The sequence below is a fragment of the Salvelinus alpinus genome, chromosome 1, assembly GCF_045679555.1.
Source record: "Salvelinus alpinus chromosome 1, SLU_Salpinus.1, whole genome shotgun sequence".
In the NCBI taxonomy this organism is placed as follows: Eukaryota; Metazoa; Chordata; class Actinopteri; order Salmoniformes; family Salmonidae; genus Salvelinus; species Salvelinus alpinus.
The window spans coordinates 112,855,069-112,876,973 of record NC_092086.1 but is presented as its reverse complement, the minus strand read 5'-3'; the positions used below and the strand labels follow the sequence as shown (position 1 = coordinate 112,876,973).

Genomic DNA, 21,905 nt, shown 5'->3' with positions numbered 1-21,905 from the left:
TTAATTTTACATTATTAATAGGAAAGAAATCCATACAATTAGTTTCAGTTAGTGGAGATGGAGGAGCCTGAAACGAAAACATATTCTTAAAGTACTTTACTTCCTCTTTCAAAATATATTTTGGTGAATCATGCGTGACTCCATCATTTGTAACAAGTTTTAATACATTTTTTTTGGTAGCATTTCTATATTGAAGATTGAAAAAGAATTTGGTGCATTTTTCCCCATATTCCATCCAGTTCGCTTTATTTTTATAATATATTACACTGGATCTTTCTTGAATAAGTTCCTCCATTTCTTTTTGTTTTTCCTCTAACTTATTCTGTGCCTCTATGGTACCGTTTTTATTGCTATCTAACTGTACTGTTAGTCCTTCAATTTCCTTTGTTAATATGGACTCTTTTGATCTAAATTGCTTTTGTTTTATAGATGAGTACTGAATTGCATGGCCTCTAAAGGCACACTTAAAAGTGTCCCATACAATAAGGGGATCTGCTGTACCTATGTTATGTCTGAAAAAGTCAGTTATAAAATCTTCTGTCCTAGTTCTAAACAATTTATCATCTAGTACATTTAACATTTACATTTAAGTCATTTAGCAGACGCTCTTATCCAGAGCGACTTACAAATTGGAAAGTTCATACATATTCATCCTGGTCCCCCCGTGGGAACTGAACCCTGGTCCCCCCGTGGGAATTGAACCCACAACCCTGGCGTTGCAAGCGCCATGCTCTACCAACTGAGCCACACGGGACCACAGACTTTGATTAAATTTCCAATATCCTCGCCCACGTGGAAATTCTGTAAGAGAAATATATATGCCAATTATGTGATGATCCGACCGCATTCTATCCCCTATCAACACTTTTTAAACTTTTGGTGCCAGAGAGAATGGTATAAGAAAGTAGTCAAAACGACTAGCTTGATTCAGCCTCCGCCATGTATATCTCACTAAATCAGGGTATTTAAGTCTCCATATTCCAATATATCCATGATATTCATGATTTCCTTAAGTGCCTGAGGGTGATAGTTTGTAGTGTGATTTCCTTTCCGGTCTATAGAGGTATTTAAGACCGTATTAAAATCTCCCACTATAATAATAGAGTCTAGTGTTGCTTGTAGAGTTGATAAATTCTTATATATATTTTCAAAGAAGCTTGGATCATCATTATTCGGACCGTATAGGTTAACAAGCCATATTTGTTTATTGTCCAATAACATATTTAAAATAATCCATCTACCTTGAGGATCTGTTTGGACAATTTGCACATTTGGATCAAAATTATTGTTAATTAAGACCATCACCCCTTTTGAATTTCTTTGCCCATGGGAGAAATATATTTTGCCCCCCCAGTTCTTTTTCCACAAAACTTCATCTAAAACTGTTGAATGGGTTTCCTGTAAACAATAGATATTATAATCCTTCTCTTTTAGCCAGGTAAATACTGATCGTCTTTTCTTATTATCTGCTAAGCCATTACAATTGTAACTGGCTATACTTATTTCACCACTTACCATAATGAGACACACCTTTCATTCTTTTAATCAGAATATATTTTTGTAAACGTACTATTAAAAAGTAACATAATGATTGAGTGTCTATATAGTTGTACCATGATATTTGCATTTCTACTAAGTAAACCTCCAATTGGTCCCTACTATTCCACGCGCTGAAAGCCCTCCTCAACCCGAGTTGGGTTGTCATCCCAATGCCCGGCAGACCACCCTCGACCCCCTGTATCCCATAGCCCTGAACCGACTGGGATCCATCCTTTGAAAAGAGCATACAGTGCCATTTACCGGATTGTAGTAGATCAGTTGCCATATGCATTTCCATTGCCCTCACCTCGATTTGTATTATATATAGCTGTGGATCATCCTCTATTGTCCCTAACATCTTTTACTTCTTCCTTTGCAACAGTTGTGGGTACACACATACACTCACACACACACACTCAGCCCTTACCCCCACACAACCATAAGCTCACTTTCTCAACAATTGCACCATCCCAGAGCCCAACTCAAGATGGGTCATGATTTACAAATGTTACTGCAGTTGCAGCTGCATGAGAAGGCCTGCAAGACCGCGCAAAATAATGAGCAAAAATGGAGAGATTTATTTACCATTGTCACATCCTAGATAATGGTGGTCAAATGTACACCTTATTCCTGAAACACCCACAATACGGCCACCCGTCATGACCATGTCCCCACGCATCTCCATGCAGTCCGACTTTGATTTTGTGCCGACAGAGACTAATTAGAGGAGAGGAATATCACCTGTCAGACAGAGACTAATTAGAGGAGAGGAATATCACCTGTCAGACAGAGACTAAATAGAGGAGAGGAATATCACCTGTCAGACAGAGACTAAATAGAGGAGAGTAATATCACCTGTCAGACAGAGACTAGTTAGAGGAGAGGAATATCACCTGTCAGACAGAGACTAAATAGAGGAGAGTAATATCACCTGTCAGACAGAGACTAGTTAGAGGAGAGGAATATCACCTGTCAGACAGAGACTAAATAGAGGAGAGTAATATCACCTGTCAGACAGAGACTAGTTAGAGGAGAGGAATATCACCTGTCAGACAGCATAGAGACTAGTTAGAGGAATATCACCTGTCAGACAGAGACTAGTTAGAGGAGAGGAATATCACCTGTCAGAGAGGAATATCACCTGTCAGACAGCATAGAGACTAGTTAGAGGAATATCACCTGTCAGACAGCATAGAGACTAGTTAGAGGAATATCCTACCACCGGTCAGATAAGGCCAGAGTAGCTCCTACAAAAATCTGTAGGTTCCTGAAGTGAAACCTGCTGTTTTAAGCCAAGTCATTGCCCAAAAATAAAAAATTCTAAACGCAATCGCCTGTTAAAAACTTTGATGGCCGCGATTGAAAAGGAGCTATATTGTATTTCTCAACTCGTAATTAAAGCGTGCGTCCCATTCGCATTCAGGTGTATCGGCTATAGCCTGCCTCCCGTTGACTATCAGCGCATCACCCACCACTTTACAATGTGAGCTGGAGGCAGTATAATGGTTTGAAACCTGAACGATTTACTTTACTTCAAATAATGAGGCACATCTTACCTTGCTTCAAAAGTAGCCTAGCCAAAATCCAACCGTAGAAACGGGGGGGCAATTATTTTATAAAAACTTCCTCACGGTATTAACCAGGATTTTCCTCCTGTTCTCTTGGTTTTCATATCAACTTTCTTTTCGTTGTTCAGAAGCCAAACGTATAATCCTTGTCATATTAGCAACCCATCATAGTTGTTGCTATTAAGAGTCTTCCCTCCTTTATGTTTCTAACAGCTGTTCATTTCTGTCAACTGCGCGCATTAGGTTTAGAACATTGTTTTCCGCGAAATATTATTTTAGCAAATGTTTGGAAATTATTTTTTATTAGGTGCTTCATTACAGAAGATGCATGTTCAATAATAACGTTATTGCCTTTTGACTGGAAGACGGGAGGCTTGCTATTGTGGCATGTTTCCATTAAGCTGGACCCTGTCTGGTCCTTGTATGCATGCATAGCATCAGAGAGGAAAAGGCCAAGCCAGAGGTTTCACTCTCGCCCAAGTCTGTACAAAATAAGCCCAATACGTTTCTATGGGTTTATTGCGGGCCTAAGCTTGTCGCTTGCCTACCCGTCTTGGGACAAAGACTCCCATGTTTAGGGCGGAAACATAAGCCCCTCGTTATTATATACAGATCTCCGGTAGTATTTTCTGTTAGTCACGTCATTTTACTGTTTGGAAAAAAATGTAAATGTAAGTGTCTGTTGACCGGTTAATGAGGGTCTGTTAGTCAGCAACATGCCAAATCTCATCAAGTCCCCTGAGGTAGGTGTTGTCGTGCCCTCTTCACAACTGCCTTGGTGTGTTTGGACCATGATAGTTTGTTGGTGATGTGGACACCAATTAACTTGAAGCCCTCAACCTGCTCAACTACAGCTCCGTCGATGAAACTGGGGACATGCTTTTCCTGTAGTCCACAACCATCTCCATTGTCTTGGGAGAGGTTATCATCTCTGACCTCCTCCATATAGGCTGTATCATCGTTGTCGTCGGCAAACTTAATGTTGGTGTTGGAGTCATGCTTGGCCATGCAGTCATGAGTGAACAGAGAGTACAGGAGGGGACTGAGTATGCACCCCTGAGGGGGCCCCTGTGTTGAGGATCAGCGTAGCGGATGTGTTGTTACCTACCCTTATAACCTGGGAGCGGCTGCAGAGGGAGGTGTTTAGTCCCAGGGTCCTTAGCTTAGTGATGAGCTTTGCGGGCACTATGGTGTTGAACGCTGAGCTGTAGTCAAAGAACAGCATTCTCATGTAGGTGTTCCTTTAGTCCAGGTGGGAAAGGGCAGTGTGGAGTGAGATTGAGATTGTATCAACTGTGGATCTGTTGGGGTGGTATGCTAATTGGAGTGGGCCAGTTGGTCAGCGCATGCTTGGAGTACACGTCCTGGTAATCAGTCTGTTTAACAGGTCTTACTCACAGTCGTCCGGAACAGCGGATGCTCTCATGCATGCTTCAGTGTTGCTTGCCTATGCTCCTCAAAGCGAGCATAGAAGTAATTTAGCTTGTCTGGTAGGCTCGTGTCACTGGGTAGCTTGCGGCAGTGCTTCCCTTTGTAGTCCGTAATAGTTTTCAAGTCCCACAGGTGGAGTTACTGACATATACAAACAAACAAAAATGTATGTGCATGGTGGAATAGCCTACATACACAGCTTAACACTCAACAATAATGTCATTGTCATATAAAAATATGAAACGGTTGTCTTATAGACCACATGGAGAGCTGGGGCGTATTCATTACGGAAACCATTTAAGAACCAAAATGGAAGCAAACAGAGCAAAACAAGAGTTCCGGTTGGACAAATTCCAGTAGGTCCCGCCCCGTTTCATTTGCTTCCGTTTAAGAAAAGGAACTAAAAACGGGAGCAAATGAAACAGGGAGGGAACTACCTGAATTGGTCCAATAGAAACTCTAGTTTTCGTTGCATAACGTTTTACGTTTGGAGTAAATGGATTCCGTTGCGAAACCTTTTGCGATGGAATCTGACTAAATTAGATATAAACCGTTGCAATATGTTTCGCAACGGAAATTGTTTACTTCAAAACGGATAACATTTTAAAACAAAACTAAATTTTGGACAAATTTGCGTAGGCCCGTGCCGCCTGTCCCCATTTCATTACATTTGGTTTTGTTTGGTTGCTAGTGGAAAAAATTCATCAATACAACTCTGATTCTTATAAACCTTTACAATTTCTGTAATGATGCAGCTTCTCTGTATAGTTAAGTCTTTATTCAAAGTCATTTTACAAGGTACTTTATATCATTAATATACTAAAAACAAGTATTAAAAAAAGGTAGTCATAAGAGTGGCCCAGTTGACCACTAAAGGCCATTGTTCAGTTTTGTGTATACACAAATGTATACACAAACCTTTAAAATACAGTTACAAAGTCCATTTGTTATACAGCATGATGAAGTATGTAACAGAACAAAGAGTATTTATACACACTAAACAGTACTGTTTGACAGAGGTCCTATTTATAAAAGGCTGATAATGCATTAGGCCAATAAAATAGCCACGGCTGCGGCTCAATCCAAAAACTGCATCCTTGTGGATTGAGTCACAGCCCAAGTCGAAATATTAAACTAAATTGGAACGTCTGAGCAGGTTGGTCCTTCATAGCAAATATTACAAAATTGCCAATTCCATTCATACTTCATTTCAAATGGTTAAATACCAAAATGGCACCCTATTCCCTAGTGCACTACTTTTGACCGAAGCCCTACAGGCCCTGGTCAAAAGTAGTGCACTAAATAGGGAGTAGAATGCCATGAGGCACATTAAATATTTAGCACATTTCAGGCCATTGCCATTTTTAACACCAAAAGTCATAATAATAACCATCCTGTTACAAAAATAATCAAAAAGAGAGAGGATGGACAGTGTTGATATTATAATAACAGTTATCTAGCTCAATTCATTAAAGAATGCAGGAAGCTATTTGCGTCAGTTTATGATCTGAAAAAAAAGCTCCGCTAAAACCGGTCAAACCAAATCAGTCCAGATCAGTCCATGTATACAATGAATCCATGTGCATATAAAAATAGTGTTAAATAACTTACAGCAGTAAAGAAGGACACCATAAAATGAAGAAAAAAAATATGAAAAAAAAACTGTGGGAAACAATTTACTTCTAGGATCCAGCATTTTGAACAGAAAATAAAAGCTGAAATTCTTGTACGTTTAAATATAAATCATGATTATGACACCCTTCTGACTTGCAAGTATACACTTTCACAACTGATCCAGTGAAATACAAAACCAACAATAATATTAAACAATATATTAAATTTAGTCAGTTTAAACAAGGCCAACCTCCAGTCAAACCAATAACTCTTGGGCCCGTATTCACAAAGTGCTGATCTAGGAACAGTATTGCCTTTTAGATAATTAATGAATACGATTACATGTACAGGGGGTGGGACCTGAGTACTCAAACTAAGGCTTCATCAATAGTGTAGGTATATCGGGAGTACCCAGTAAATGACGAGCAATTCTGTGATAAACAACATTGTCTGTTACACAAAACCTTAAAACATTAAATCCCCAATACAAAAGGGCTTCAGTAAGATTTTTGGTGGTGGAAGGGTCTTTGCTTAGTAAGATCACGCCGGGGAGACCTCAAATATGTTCTCCGCTTGATCAACCTCCTAAAAGCATAGGCCATGACAGGCTAGCCTGGTCACAGGCTCTGTTTGTGTCGTCTTGACAACGCCTATGGTCAAAACGGACATTTACCACAGGAGTTGTAGAACCATAGCAGTTGGCAAGACAGCACAAACACATCTGGAACCAGGCCATGCCGGTGAGGTGAGGTGAGCCCCCCCTCATATGTTCTCGGCCTGGGGGATCTCTCGGATGCTGTCCTTGGGTTTGGGGCGTGCTGTAGCAGGTCGTCTTCTGATGCTGCGGCCGGACGCGATGAGGTCGGCGTAGCCTCTGGAGTGAGAGAAGGCGTAAGCTGAGCGGCGGGAGCCTCTTCCGCGCTGGAAGGGAGTGGATTTCACCTCCACTTCCTCCTCCATCTCATACTTCTTCCTGTTCCTCTGGACCTGCGGGAGAAACAAATGGATACATTAGCATTTACAAAACAAGTTTAAAATATGGACGTGTGATGGGTTTCATTCAAGAGCACTTCAAACCTGCAATGTAGTTTTGTGCTCCATTTTAATACATTGATCTCTGCTATAAAATCTCTCACAATATTGCAGTGGCAGTGAACCCATCGTATGTATCAAGGACATATCAATGTCATGCCATAATGTTACAGATATCAACGAGTAAAGTGCTTTTTGTGTTAGTAGTAGCTAGGCTTTTACGTCTTCTCCGACGGACGGCCATACGGTTTTGGCCAATGGACATATCAATGACATGTCATGCCAAGACGTTACGGATTATAAAATCAAGTATTTTTCTTCCTGTAGTACAGCAGGTCTTACGTTGTCTCCAACGGACGGCCATATGGTTTTGTAGAGGAACTGAATACAGATGACAGGAAGCAGGCTGATCCCCACAGTCAGGATGATGGTCAGCCACAGATAGGGCTGTCTGAGTGCGTTAGAGGCCACTCCTAACACACATGGAAAAACAAAAACAAAATGCTGGGTTAGAAAACGTCAATAATTGCTCATTATCATAGCCAGCCATTTTGGTTGCATATGCTCATAGAGATTTTATTTTGGGAGTACCAGTGCAACCAGGAGAACAATCACCCAGGATAATAATTGTTGTAATGATCACTGTGCAGTTGTTTGTTGCTTCACTGTGCAGTTGTTTGTTGCTTCACTGTGCAGTTGTTTCCAAGTGCCCTAGAGTAAAATGCAAGCTCAGTTTCGTTCAATCCGAAGCCTACATGTAAAAGAATATTAAAGAATGCATCAGTGATTTGTATTTTTGTTGCAACTTATTTTGAAGATGCAACAGCATGGGAATCCCTGTGTACCGCTTTGTGTAGCCAGTTAGCGGTGCTGAAACTGGGCATTTCTTAAAGGCTTTCCCATTTAAACGTTCTAAATTAAATGCTAACTGCAAAGTAGGCTTTTACCTGGCAGAATATGATATCATGATGATTTGTGTGGTCTTTTGTTTTGCAAACTCTGCTAATGCTCAGGCGGGTGCGCATTTTACATTTAACAGGGCAACTATACCCTCCAATATTTATTTAAGATTTCTTCCCCAGACCTCAAAAGTGGTCTCTCCTGATGTGATTTAAGCATTGTTATGGACTTAGAACATCCAAAATTAGTATTTCTATTAAAAAAAAGTGTGATTTTGAGACTGAAAACCTGAAGGGGGAAAAAAACTGGGGAACTCCAAAACATGGAAAAACTCAAACGACAAAAACTTATCTCTCTGGTCTCTGGTGTTATTATGGCAAATAAATGTATTGGTTGGTAAGAATTCTGAGTGGCTGGCATATTTTTTTTCTCCATCTACCTGCCACAGTGGCTGGGTGACCATAAAGTTAGTTATTAGGCAATGTTCATAAACGATGTCGCGGGTCATTCCAAAACCACTGCATTTGTTAACACCTTGTTCTCACCTCACCTTGTTCTCATGTTACCTCAGTTAGCCAACAACCATTTAAATATTTTTTATATATATATATATATTTTTTTTTACTTTTACCCCTTTTTCTCCCCAATTTCGTGGTATCCAATTGGTAGTTACAGTCTTGTCTTATCGCTGCAACTCCCGTACGGACTCTGGAGAGGCGAAGGTCGAGAGCCGTGCGTCCTCCGAAACACAACCCAGCCAAGCCACACTGCCGTACACCTGGCGTCCGTGTCAGCATGCATTGCACCCGGGCCGCCACAGGAGTCGTTAGAGCACAATGGGACAAGAACATCCCTTGCTGGCCAAACCCTCCCTTAACCCGGACGACGCTGGGACAAATGAGACTCCCGGTCGCGGCCGGCTGCGACAGAGCCTGGACTCGAACCAGGAGGCGCTAACAACCTGGTTACTTGTATGCATGTGTTTATTTGGATCCCCATTAGCTTTTGCAGAGGCAGCAGCTACTCTTCCTGGGGTCCACAAAAAAACATGACAAGTTACAAAACACTGGTACACTGATAGAGAAGGACAGTCACAAATGTAACGATATACAAACAATAAACATTGAAAAATAATACAAACAATACAACTAAAAACAGAATGTGTGTTAGAGAGTGTCTGTGTGTTACCTCACAGTGCATGAGGTAATTTTTCTTTTTTCTTGAGTAATTGGAGATGGGAGTTCCATGCCATCATGGCTATGTATAATCCTGTGGATTGAAGAGACCCCTGGTGGCATGTCTTGTGGGGTATGTCTGGGTGTCTGAAGAGACCCCTGGTGGCATGTCTTGTGGGGTATGTCTGGGTGTCTGAAGAGACCCCTGGTGGCATGTCTTGTGGGGTATGTCTGGGTGTCTGAAGAGACCCCTGGTGGCATGTCTTGTGGGGTATGTCTGGGTGTCTGAAGAGACCCCTGGTGGCATGTCTTGTGGGGTATGTCTGGGTGTCTGAAGATACCCCTTTTGGCATGTCTTGTGGGGTATGTCTGGGTGTCTGAGCTGAATGTTAATTGATTGTGCAATCTGGAATTTGTGTCACAGTAATATTTATCATAACTAGAAGAGAAACAGTTCATCTCTAATCAACCCTCAACCAGGAAAGACTGGCATGCATGTTGTTGATGTTAGTTCTGTATGGGTAGATAAGGGCAAGGCGTGCTGCTGTTTTGAGCCAGCTGCAGCTTTGCTAGGTCTTTCTTTTGCTGCACTTGTCCCATCTTGATTACTGTCTGGTAATATGGTCAAGACCAGAGCCTGGACAACTAGTACAGTTGACTTGTGTCAAAAACACAGAACTTATTTTATAAAACAGACATACCCCTCCCCATCTTCACAACAACTCTGGCAATATGACTTGACCATGACAATTGACCATTCAATGTTATATCAAGGAGTTTAGCTTCCTCAATAATCCCACCCTTCATACACAACTCCAGTTGAGGTTTAAGTCTTAGAGAAAATTTTGAACCAAATACAATGCTTTTAGTTTTAGATGTTCAGATGGAATAAGTTATTTCCGCCTCTGTGGCACAGCATCAGAAAAGTCCTCGTTGAGGAAGATGTTTGTTCCTCTCACGTTCTTGGTTCTCTTCTCTAAGGAACTTGACCACTATCGGCCTGGGTCTGTCACCTGGGCTCGTTACAGGTTCTCCAGTCCTGTAGGCGTGATCCACCTTTAATCTTCCTATGATTCGTCTTGTAGTTCTTCGGTAATCATTTTTCTCAGTCCTTTCTCCGCAGACGCCGTCCAGGTCTCATGTGGAGACTCTGGTACGCCATCCAGGTGGAGACTCTGGTACGCCATCCACAACAATGTTATTCCTCATGGATTGTCCCTTTAGATAGTCTGTTTTCCCAGTTGTCTGTGAGAGCAAAACACTGTCCTCTCCTCCTTAAAACACCAACACAGCTCACAGGTGTCCGATGGAAACAGCCACAAACAGAAGGGATTTAAACATCCACAAGCCCGGGACTATCCACAGTCCCATCCACAAGGGTTAACCGCATCGCGGCTTGTGTTCAAATTGTCAAGGAAACCTGGCTAGCTGCTTCGCCAAGCATCAGCTCTTCAGACTAGGGTTTGGCAGTATCCCTGGACAGATAGTAGCGGTCCCAGCAACTGAGGCTAACCGCGTTGCGGAAGCCAAATGAAACTTTATCAGTACATCTAAACATCAGTCACGTTACCTCAGCTAGCTAACAACCTGGTAACTTTACCAGTACATCTAAACATCAGTCACGTTACCTCAGCTAGCTAACAACCTGGTAACTTTACCAGTACATCTAAACATCAGTCATGTTACCTCAGCTAGCTAACAACCTGGTAACTTTATCAGTACATCTAAACATCAGTCACGTTACCTCAGCTAGCTAACAACCTGGTAACTTTACCAGTACATCTAAACATCAGTCACGTTACCTCAGCTAGCTAACAACCTGGTAACTTTACCAGTACATCTAAACATCAGTCACGTTACCTCAGCTAGCTAACAACCTGGTAACTTTACCAGTACATCTAAACATCAGTCACGTTACCTCAGCTAGCTAACAACCTGGTAACTTTACCAGTACATCTAAACATCAGTCACGTTACCTCAGCTAGCTAACAACCTGGTAACTTTACCAGTACATCTAAACATCAGTCACGTTACCTCAGCTAGCTAACAACCTGGTAACTTTACCAGTACATCTAAACATTTGGAGGCACAGAAAGAAAGCAAAAGAGATGGCTTCTTTAGAACAGGGGTTCCCAAACTGTGGGGCACGCCGGTCGGCAGGGGGGCCCAAACTGTGGGGCACGCCGGTCGGTAGGGGGGCCCAAACTGTGTGGCACGTCGGTCGGCAGAGGGGGTCCAAACTGTGGGGCACGCCGGTCGGCAGGGGGGCCCAAATTGTGTGGCACATCGGTCGGCAGAGGGGGCCCAAACTGTGGGGCACATCAGTTGGCAGAGGGGGCCCCACAGTTTGGGAACCATTTTTCGAAAGAAGCTGTTCTTTTTATTTTTTATTAAGCAACTCAGTCCAGCTTTTAAGTTACTCCTGGAAGTTGTAATAGTAGAATACATAAGGTTCCGTTTCTAAATGAGGTGCATCAGCAGTTCCTCGTCATGTCAGTCAGACCTCAGAGAGATATTTATAACGTGTTAGAAATGTCCAGATCAACTAGCCCATGTCAGCTAACGTTCTTTTAGCTCATTGCTTTTGTTGTAATGTTTGAGTTACTCAGATATCACAAGAACATATATAAGAAATTACAAAATATTGTACAATTGTAGGAAATGGGCTTTTGGAAGGGGGGGGGACTGAGTGAAAACGTTTGGAAGATCAATGATCATAGCAATTAATGAATGATCTCTTGCATGTCCTCACTCACAAACTCGACGCTCTTAAAAAAAGAGACAGTTTAGAAAACTAATATTACACAAAATACTTTTTACATTTCAATGACAGGTTTTTCTAAATTAACATTGTAGGTTTTTAATAATAAACAAACATCTTTACAGGGTTAAATATTAGTTTCTAGAGCATGTGCTTCAAAACCGGCTACAATTCATATAGGCCCAATATGTTTTATGTCAATCAATTAAAAATATCTGCTGCTCCAAGATTTAATGTTGTGCTCCTAACTTTCAATTGGGAACACCAGTGCTACCAATATTTATTTTTAAATGTAGATCCCTGATCATAATCATCGTTATCACCACCATCTGTGACCAGGGTCATGTTCATTAGGGCACAACATTTTAAAACGATTTGCAACAAAAAAACGGGACCCACGTGTGTCGGAACCAAACGGAAGCCAACAGCTGAAAATGGGCGCGACTAACCTGAACTTTTCCAATAAGAAACTCCCATTGTGAAAATGTTTCAGTTGCAAAACATTTCACTACGGTGTGCACTGATGAATGCACCACAGATATGAAGCAGAACTCACCGGTGAAAGTGAAGGTTGACGGGAAGATGACGTGGATTCCTGCACTGTGGATATCGAACATGATGCCGAAGTATATGGCTATACTGCAGAGGACGGCGAAGCAGTTCACAAAGGTCCAGTATGACGTCTCCAGAGATATCTGGGAGAGACCAGAAGAGACAGGAAAATACAGCAGCTCTACAATACTTGTTAACAGCTATAAAAATAAAATAAAAATCGCCTCATCAGTCTTGCATTTGAACTGAACAGTTTTATAAAAAGAACAGCAACCAATCCAACCAACCAACGAATCAATCAACCAATCATTCTCCAGCTACCTGCATGTTGACGGTGAAGATGAGAGAGGAAGCCATGACCACAGCGAGGGACTGGTAGTCTGAGGGTGCCTCTCCGTCCTGCCCCATGGTCTGGAGGAACGCCCCGTACGGGATGAAGAAGATCACCAGAGAGGTGAAGATGCCGTGGAACAGACTGATGAAGAAGTTCTTGTAGTTGAACAGCGCCCCCTGCTGACCCGGAAGGTATAACTTGGGGAACTTTCTACTCAGTTTGTCGTTCACGTCCTTCGAGGAAACAGGAAATAGAAATGACATATTAGCTCAGGGGTTCACAAACTTCTACTGCACTCAACCCCATATTGACACTTGGACGGAACCCCACTTGGAAAAATGATACTCCCTATTTTTTTATTTATCCGTTATTTTACCAGGTAAGTTGACTGAGAAAACGTTCTCATTTACAGCAACGACCTGGGGGAGAGGAGGGGGGATGAATGAGCCAATTGTAAACTGGGGATTATTAGGTGACACAGTTAACGCTGTGTGTTCATATTACCTCAATTTTAGGTCCCGTATTTTAATAGTGTAAGACGCTCTTAGTTGACACTAAGAGGTTGTATTCTATATCCATTTGAAGATTTTTTTTTAAGTCTTTGTTTGATAATCAGATTAAATATTGTCTCAAAGGGTCCCCATTTAAATTTCAGAAGATCCTACACAGGGCTGAGGAAGACATCAGCTTGACTTCGAAACGTCAGTCACCTGTTCTCATCTTGAAGAACAACGGATTAAACTGAGCTAAAATAAATCAAACCTCTGCCTTTTGTTGTTGAACGCTCCAACTCCTTTCTACCCTAGAATGAGTCCTTTTGGAAGTTTTTCTTGGTAAGCCTCATGATTTTTTTGTCATTGTTGTTGAGCGACCCCTCCTTTCCTTTGTTTGCTGAAGTGTAAAGGCCCACCTTAACTCAGTATTAGCTAAACATCGTCTTCTTCAGATCATATGACACATAGTCAGTGAGTGATGAAAATACAAAGGATTTTGATTAAATGTTAATCACTTAAAAACATGTAAAGAACATAAATTCAAGTAGGAGAATTTCAAAGTTTATTAAAAAAATGTACGCTAAATATTTTCATTTCAACAAGAGGTGATAACGCCAAGACAAATGTTTCGGATGTTAAACCATCGTCAGTGTGTCAATATTAAAGTTTACCTGATCCAATAAGCCAACCAACAGGACGGGAAGGGAGCTGTACATCACGTTGTATAAAGTAATGAACCAGTCTTCATAGGCAACCTGGAGCGGTAACAAAAACTCATAAATAAAATAATAATATCATTCATTCTTCTGTCATACATGTACACATTTAGGATACATCCTCTTTACCATAGTAGATGTTACGGAAAGTTACTAAAGTAATTGGGGGTTTTTGAAGTCAGTCTAGATAAGTGGTCAATGAATACATGAAAACACAGTTCAAATAGACAGCATGATTGCTACCGTCTGTTATCCATCCTGCTGCCTTGTCACCGTACATAGCTACGTTGTTTCCGCTCCCCACGCCTCTCCCTCTCCGCTCCCCACGCCGTGCCCACTACTATGTAGTGCAGGGCTGCCCAACTCCATTCCTGGAGACCTACAGTCCTGCAGGTTTTCACTTCAACCCTAATCTAACATACCTGATTATTTGAATTAGCTGGTTGCTAAGCTAAATCAGGTTAGTTACAACTGGGGTTGGAGTGAAAACCTACAGGAGGTTAGATCCCCAGGAACAGGGTTGGAGTGAAAACCTACAGGAGGTTAGATCCCCAGGAACAGGGTTGGAGTGAAAACCTACAGGAGGGTAGATCCCCAGGAACAGGGTTTGGCAGCCCTGGTATAGTCAATAAGTTGCCATTTGGTACACACTCCACGCCTAGAACATTCCCTCACCTGAGCTGAGAACCCATTGAAGAAGGAGTACCAGAAGTGGACCAGGGTGAAGGCAAAGTTCTTGAAGAAGAAGAAGCGGAGGAACTTGCACATGCGGATGTAGGACCAGCGGCCGTGGACCAGCAGGAGACGCTCCAGGTAGCGGAACTGAGCGAAGGCATAGTCACTGGACATCACCGCCTGCATGCCCTCCTGACCGGATATACCCACACCGATGTCTGCAGCTGGAGAGGGAGAAAGTGAGGTGGAGGGAGAGAGATTATCATTACTGTTCGTCCCACCATTGTTGTTATGTACTTGGACAATGTAAGTGATTTAACTTGCCATGTCAATAAAGTCTATTGAATTTAAATGTAATTGAATGAGACACAGGGCAAAATAGGGACAGGGAGAAGTATAGACGGAGCGAGACAGGGAGAAGTATAGACGGAGCGAGACAGGGAGAAGTATAGACGGAGCGAGACAGGGAGAAGTATAGACGGAGCGAGACAGGGAGAAGTATAGACGGAGCGAGACAGGGAGAAGTATAGACGGAGCGAGACAGGGAGAAGTATAGACGGAGCGAGACAGGGAGAAGTATAGACGGAGCGAGGCAGGGAGAAGTATAGACGGAGCGAGGCAGGGAGAAGTATAGACGGGGCGAGGCAGGGAGAAGTATAGACGGAGCTAGGCAGGGAGAAGTATAGACGGAGCTAGGCAGGGAGAAGTATAGACGGAGCGAGGCAGGGAGAAGTATAGACGGAGCGAGACAGGGAGAAGTATAGACGGAGCGAGACAGGGAGAAGTATAGACGGAGCGAGACAGGGAGAAGTATAGACGGAGCGAGACAGGGAGAAGTATAGACGGAGCGAGACAGGGAGAAGTATAGACGGGGCGAGACAGGGAGAAGTATAGACGGAGCGAGACAGGGAGAAGTATAGACGGAGCGAGACAGGGAGAAGTATAGACGGAGCGAGACAGGGAGAAGTATAGACGGAGCGAGACAGGGAGAAGTATAGATGGAGCTAGGCAGGGAGAAGTAAATAGTCAGTAAATGTGTACTGTAGGGGGTCCTTTTGTGCAGAATCGATATCAAACAACCTTGATCTCAAACACATCACATTAGTATACATTTAGTTTGAAGTAAAACGGGGTCAAGAGTATAACAGCTTTCAATATTAATTTCAAGATAATAAAGATCTAACCCTATGGTAATTAACCTGTGTGGTGAAAATCAAATTCATCTTTAAAGCTATAATCTTTAGTTGCTACATCAAATTAATGATATACTGTATATCCACTGATTCCTGAAGGATATAAACTTATAAATGCCTCATGAGCTTAGTTCAACTGTCGTACCCCATCAGAACCCAGAATAGAAGCTTGTTTTACGCCAGTATTTTTAAACAATGTAAACAAACACAGTATAGCCTTATAGCATGGTTAAAACTATAATTTTTATATAATGGATGGTCAGTCACTGCATCCATAGCAGTCTATGAATTTAAAAAAAACTGCCGCTTTGTTATTTTTTCAAATTAAAGATTCTAGCTTCAACAATTACTAATAGATGATGAATAACTTAAAGAGTAAATGAATATCCTCCCGTACTCTTGATCATGTTGACGTCGTTGGCTCCGTCGCCGATGGACAGCGTCACGGCCTTCTTATACTTCTTCACCAGGCTGACCACGTTGGCCTTCTGTTTGGGCGTGACACGACAGCAGATGACCGCTTCGCACTCGCACGCCATGTTCACAAAGTCCACCTGACGGGTCTCCTTCTCCCAGTCGTCGATTGGCTGGGCGGCATCCTGGGGCGTGGCGGAGGCAGGTCTCTTACCGAGACGCTTCAGTCGAAAACGGCGACGCTTCTTTTTCTTCTCGTATAAGATCTCGTTCTGCAGACAGACAGACAGACAAACAGAGCGAGACAGACAGACAGACATGTTTACTCTTCATTTCTTATTCTTTATTTCACTTCTGTTATCTATTTCACTTGCTTAGGCAATTCGTGCACATTAATTGTTTCATAACTTCATTGTGTGAATTTTTTGCATTTGATTGTTAGTGTCTATTAATTCCCCATTACATATAGCACCAGTAGTACATGTACTGTTAATTACCATCATTTTGAATCTACAATGTGTTTTTGCTTACAGTCATTTATGTTAATACATTCATTATTATTATTATTATTCCAGTCTTTTACCATTCTCATTGTCAGAGTGGACATGTTGTTTGCAGAGTGCACAACCAATGCAACACTTGTGAGAAACAAGTTTTGGTTAATTTCATTCCATTTATGAGTGCTCTTGTCAATGTTGAGTAAGGACGCGCACCCGATTACGCATAGAAGTAGTACTAGGCTACCTGGCCTGCAAGCAAAATGTAGGCCTATTAAATGTGCCCATTTTGGGATCTGATAGTATTTCTGATTGTCTTAACTCACCGCCACTAATGAGCTTCTCAAAGTAATGTTGTTTTCTTCACTTTAAACACCAAGCAAAAAAAGTTTGTTTTTACATGAATTTAGAAAGACAATAGATCCACAATGTATTTGAAAAATCTTTCCAGCTCTCCCCCATTTGGGAAAAATATCATGCTCTGATCCAGTGGAAACGTCATAAAATAGGACCACCTGATTACCTCTTACTCCTGAACAGCCTCCAGCTGTGTCTGTCTGGAGCTCACTGACACGGGAAACTCAGAGGGACCAGAATATTTTATACAAAAGTTGCTAGCTTCTGGTGATAGTTGATAGAATATTTCAAGTTCGTTGCAGACAGGCCATGCGTAACCAATGTAATTTCAATGTGATTTATAGGAAATTTGTTTTTGATCAGGATATGTTCTACCTGCAGACTGCAGTGTTTTTATTTGGTGGCTTTAAGTAGGCTATTTTTACACAGTTGGTAATAGAAGTTAATGTTAGATTTGTATTTTCATTCAGATAGAATTTTGATTATGACAATGATTTTGAGATACGAAGACATTATTATAAAATAAATGAAACTGTTCCACGAAAATGTGCATATGAAAACCATAACTGGCACGCAGATCGTTAGAAATGGTAAGATAAACTGGCATTCCACATGAAAAAAAAGTTGCTGACCACTCGTGTAACCTAATACCGGCACCGTCAAGAGCATAACAGAAGGCCAGCGGGAGAAGAGGTGGTTCGGGTCAGGTAGTGTTTTTTTCTTCTTGTCATCTTGATCTCTGGCTCCCTCTTGAATCACGTGTCTTATTTCATTAAACAGTGCGCTTAATAAAGCATCAGATAAGCTCAACGCAAATAGTTGATTTTATTCCAACACATGTGGTGTGTCTATATATGGAAAAATACATGACTTTCGGGCGACCAAGATTGTTTTAAGTTGAAGACCAACTACGACGTAGTAGGCTACTACACTCACCAGCCAGCCTCCAGTGATGACGAGAGCGTTCCTGCCAGGCTCAGGGAAGAACGGATCCGGTACTTTCTTCCTGGTCCGACCGAACGCAGGCGGCTGATCCCTTCTGTTCGCCTGTCTGAGCCGCAGCTTCTCACTGGTCGACAAAACACAGAAGGGTTTTTAAAAATGTGGGGGTTAAAAATAAACACACTGTATATTAACAAGATGTATATTTGATCCCAGAGGATATAAGTATTATTGAAAATCAAACCTACTTGACATCCTCTCCATAGTGGATCTGCATACCGTCGGTAAGCAGCTCACAGGAATAGCCAATGTTCTCAGCCGTTTCTGCAAGTAGGAAATGTTAAAGTCTCCGTGTTTCTTTCCATCCCAGCCATCAATACACATTCCATCAAGCTGCAGACTCAGTGAAGTAGCAGCTCAAGAAGGTTTGATCTCAATACTTAAATCAACAGTAAAACATTGTTGGGAGGTAAACATGACATCCTATAGTACATTACTATGAGCCCTGGCCACTGTATAGGGAACCCCAGTCTCTGGTTGCATAGAGATGAACATTCAGACGGGCCCGCCCCTGAGACTATACCTTTCTTTACCCTTTTTTTCCCCCTCATACCTTTCTTATCTCCAGTGAGAACCCAGATCTTGATGTCAGCCTTTGCCAGCTTGGCGATGGTCTCAGGAACCCCGTCCTGTAGCTTGTCCTCGATGGCAGTCGCTCCGATCATCTGCCGATTAGGACAAAACAAAGCAAACATGTCTCCTTTAAGAGTAGAAGGAAGCAGCAACTTTTGGGCGAGCCAAAGCTCTGAACAGCATGTATGTAAAAATTAACTATTGGAACTTGTAGAACATAGTGCATTCGGAAAGTATTCAGACTTCTCCCACATTTTATTACGCTACGCCTTATTCTAAAATATATTTTAGAAATAAAACTCACTCTCGACACGAAACCCCATAACGACAAAGCAGAAACTGGCTTCGATTTTTCTGCTAATTTATAAAAAATAAACTGAAATACCTTATTTAGATAAGTATTCAGAAACTTTGCTATGAGACTCAATATTTAGCTTAGGTGCATCCTGTTTCCATTGATCATCCTTAAGATGTTCCTACAACTTGATTGGAGTCCACCTGTGGTAAATGCAATTGATTGGACATGATTTGGCAAGGCACACATCTGTCTATATAAGGTCCCACAATTGACAGTGCATGTCTGAGCAAAAACCAAGCTATGAGGTTGCAGGAATTGTCCGATTGTGTCGAAGCACAGATCTGGGGAAGGGTAGCAAAACAATTCTACAGCATTGAAGGTCCCCAAGAGCACAGTGGACTCCATCATTCTTAAATGGAAGATGATTGGAACCACCAAGACTCTTCCTAGAGCTGGCCGCCCAGCCAAACTGAGCAATCGTGGGAGAAGGTCCTTGATCAGGGAGGTGAAGGGGATGTTTTTCAGGGACTGGGAGACTAGTCAGGATCAAGGGAAAGATGAACGTATAGAAGAACAGAGAGATCCTTGATCCAGAGCGTTCATGACCTCAGACTGGGGCAAAGGTTCACCTTCCAACAGAACAACGACCCTAAGCACACAGTAAGACAGTCTCTGAATGTCCTCGAGTAGCCCTGCCAGAGCCCGATCGAACATCTGGAGACCTGAAAATAGCTGTACAGCGACACTCCCAAACCAATCTAACAGAGCTTGAGAGGATCTACAGAGAAGAAATGGGAGAAACTCCACAAATACAGGTGTGCCAAGCTTGTAGCGTCATACCCAAGAAGACTCAAGGATGTAATCACTGCCCAAGGTGCTTCAACAAAGTACTGAGTAAAGGGTCAGAGAATACTTATGTAAATGTCAGTTTTTTTTTATTCTGAATACATTTGTCATTTTGGGGTACTGTGTATAAATTGATAAAAAACTATGTAATCCATTTTAGAATAAGGCTGTAATGTAACAAAACGTGGAAAAAGTCAAGGATTCTGAATGCTTTCCGAATGCACTGTATTCTACTGCCCAAAAATATATTACATATATTTCAGTGAATCAGTCCTTTAACTTCTTCAGGATTGGTGGGTGCCCTGCAGGACGGTTGAGCTAAAGTAGGCTAATACGATTAGCATGAGGTTGTAAGTAACAAGAACATTTCCCAGGACATAGACATATCTGATATGGGCAGAAAGCTTAAATTCTTGTTAATCTAACTGCACTGTCCAATTTACAGTAGCTATTACAGTGAAAGAATACCATGCTATTGTTTGAGGAGAGTGCACAGTTTTGAACATGAAACGTTATTAATCAACAAATTAGGCATATTTGGGCAGTCTTGATACAATATTTTGAACAGAAATGCAACGGTTCATTGGATCAGACTAAACCTTTGCACATACACTGCTGCCATCTAGTGGCCAACATCTAAATTGCACCTGGGATGGAATAATACATTATGGCTTTTCTCTTGCATTTCAAAGATGGTACAAAAATACTTTTTTTTATTTTCTTTGTATTATCTTTTACCAGATCTAATGTGTTATATTCTCCTACATTCCTTTCACATTTCTACAAACTTCAACTACAAACTTGTTGGGAAAAAAGGGACGATCCTTAAGGAGGTTAAATAGGCCCTAGATTTAATTGACAATTTTGTTTAGCATGTTCTCATTATGTGTGATGAGCGTCCTACCATGAGGTTGCTCTCGATTTGTTCATACACTCGATCTAGAGCAGCCTCCCTGTTGCCCATAGTAACACTGGCAGCCTTGTGCTTCTTAGCCCAGGCGTCAAACTCCTGCTTACTGATATCCTTGTAGCACAGACACAAGGTCCGGAGAGTCTCGTTGGCAAAGATCTACAACGGAAGAGAAGGTTTTGGTTTAGGTTTATTTGAACATCATAGCACATATGGAATTACTGGAATGAGAACCAATGAATAAACAGGGGGATATTTTCACCATTCTGGAACTACTAGAGCCAAGATTCATTCAATACGTGACCAACCAAAAAGGGAAAGTCCAGAATGTCCGAGCTCAAAATACAACCACACACATGCTTCATAGCCTGGCCACCTACTACTCTACATAGACTGAAAACCATCCATTACATCCAGCCTATCAAAAGACACCAGTGACTTACGTCTAGAGCAGTCTGGGTCACTTCCTTGTGTTTGGATTTAGGAGAGAGGCGTTCGTAGATGACCGTGTCTGCTCCTTTGCAATACAAACGGATCCGACCGTCAGGGAACCTCACTGTCAGAGCGAGAGAGAGAGGAGACTGCATGTTAGGGAGATGGTCACAGTGAAAAGGCTAGTATTACAACATTTCAGAAGCGTTGCCAAAGTTCCCATAAATCTAGGCCGGTTAGAAGATTTCCAAATCATCAAGGAATAAGCAGGGAGGGAATTCTCCAACTCGGAATTCCAATAAAGCTCGGAACTTTGCGAAAAATCCCAGAACTTTTACAACCCTAGAGGGGACACCATGATCACAGTCTTAAAATATTCACTCACGGATGATGGACATGCGTTTACGGTCGCTGTTAAAGTCGAGCAGGGCCAGCATCTCATAGGTCATCTCCTGGTCCATCTCGCTGATGGTGATGGTGTCCTGGGTACGGGACAGGAACACAAAACCAAAGTTCCTGGCAGCTGTCACCAGAGCCCCCTCGTCAGGAGAGGCTGCCTGGTACACCAACTCATCTGAGGATTGAGGACAAC

At 42.0% G+C, this 21,905-nt stretch overlaps 1 protein-coding gene and 1 non-coding gene across 3 annotated transcripts in view; both read right to left on the bottom strand.

The window, feature by feature from the left end:
- Positions 1-679: 679 nt before the first annotated feature.
- trnaa-ugc (transfer RNA alanine (anticodon UGC)) lies at positions 680-756 on the bottom strand. The gene has a single exon. It is a non-coding gene; the product is annotated as a tRNA-Ala (tRNA).
- A 4,545-nt stretch (positions 757-5,301) lies between these two features.
- The window catches only part of LOC139539171 (phospholipid-transporting ATPase IC-like), a 55,982-nt gene continuing 39,378 nt past the window's right edge, over positions 5,302-21,905 (bottom strand). For both annotated transcript variants that reach the window (XM_071342037.1, XM_071342027.1), the window contains exons 16-28: positions 21,699-21,887; positions 21,325-21,437; positions 20,876-21,040; positions 18,808-18,919; positions 18,443-18,518; positions 18,189-18,321; positions 16,382-16,670; positions 14,792-15,015; positions 14,072-14,155; positions 12,894-13,139; positions 12,577-12,715; positions 7,527-7,657; positions 5,302-7,139 (exon numbers count right to left, since the gene is read on the bottom strand). In XM_071342037.1, the coding sequence (XP_071198138.1) occupies positions 6,915-7,139; positions 7,527-7,657; positions 12,577-12,715; positions 12,894-13,139; positions 14,072-14,155; positions 14,792-15,015; positions 16,382-16,670; positions 18,189-18,321; positions 18,443-18,518; positions 18,808-18,919; positions 20,876-21,040; positions 21,325-21,437; positions 21,699-21,887 (2,126 nt within the window). In that variant the 3' untranslated portion in view covers positions 5,302-6,914. The remainder of the gene's footprint in view (positions 7,140-7,526; positions 7,658-12,576; positions 12,716-12,893; positions 13,140-14,071; positions 14,156-14,791; positions 15,016-16,381; positions 16,671-18,188; positions 18,322-18,442; positions 18,519-18,807; positions 18,920-20,875; positions 21,041-21,324; positions 21,438-21,698; positions 21,888-21,905) is intronic.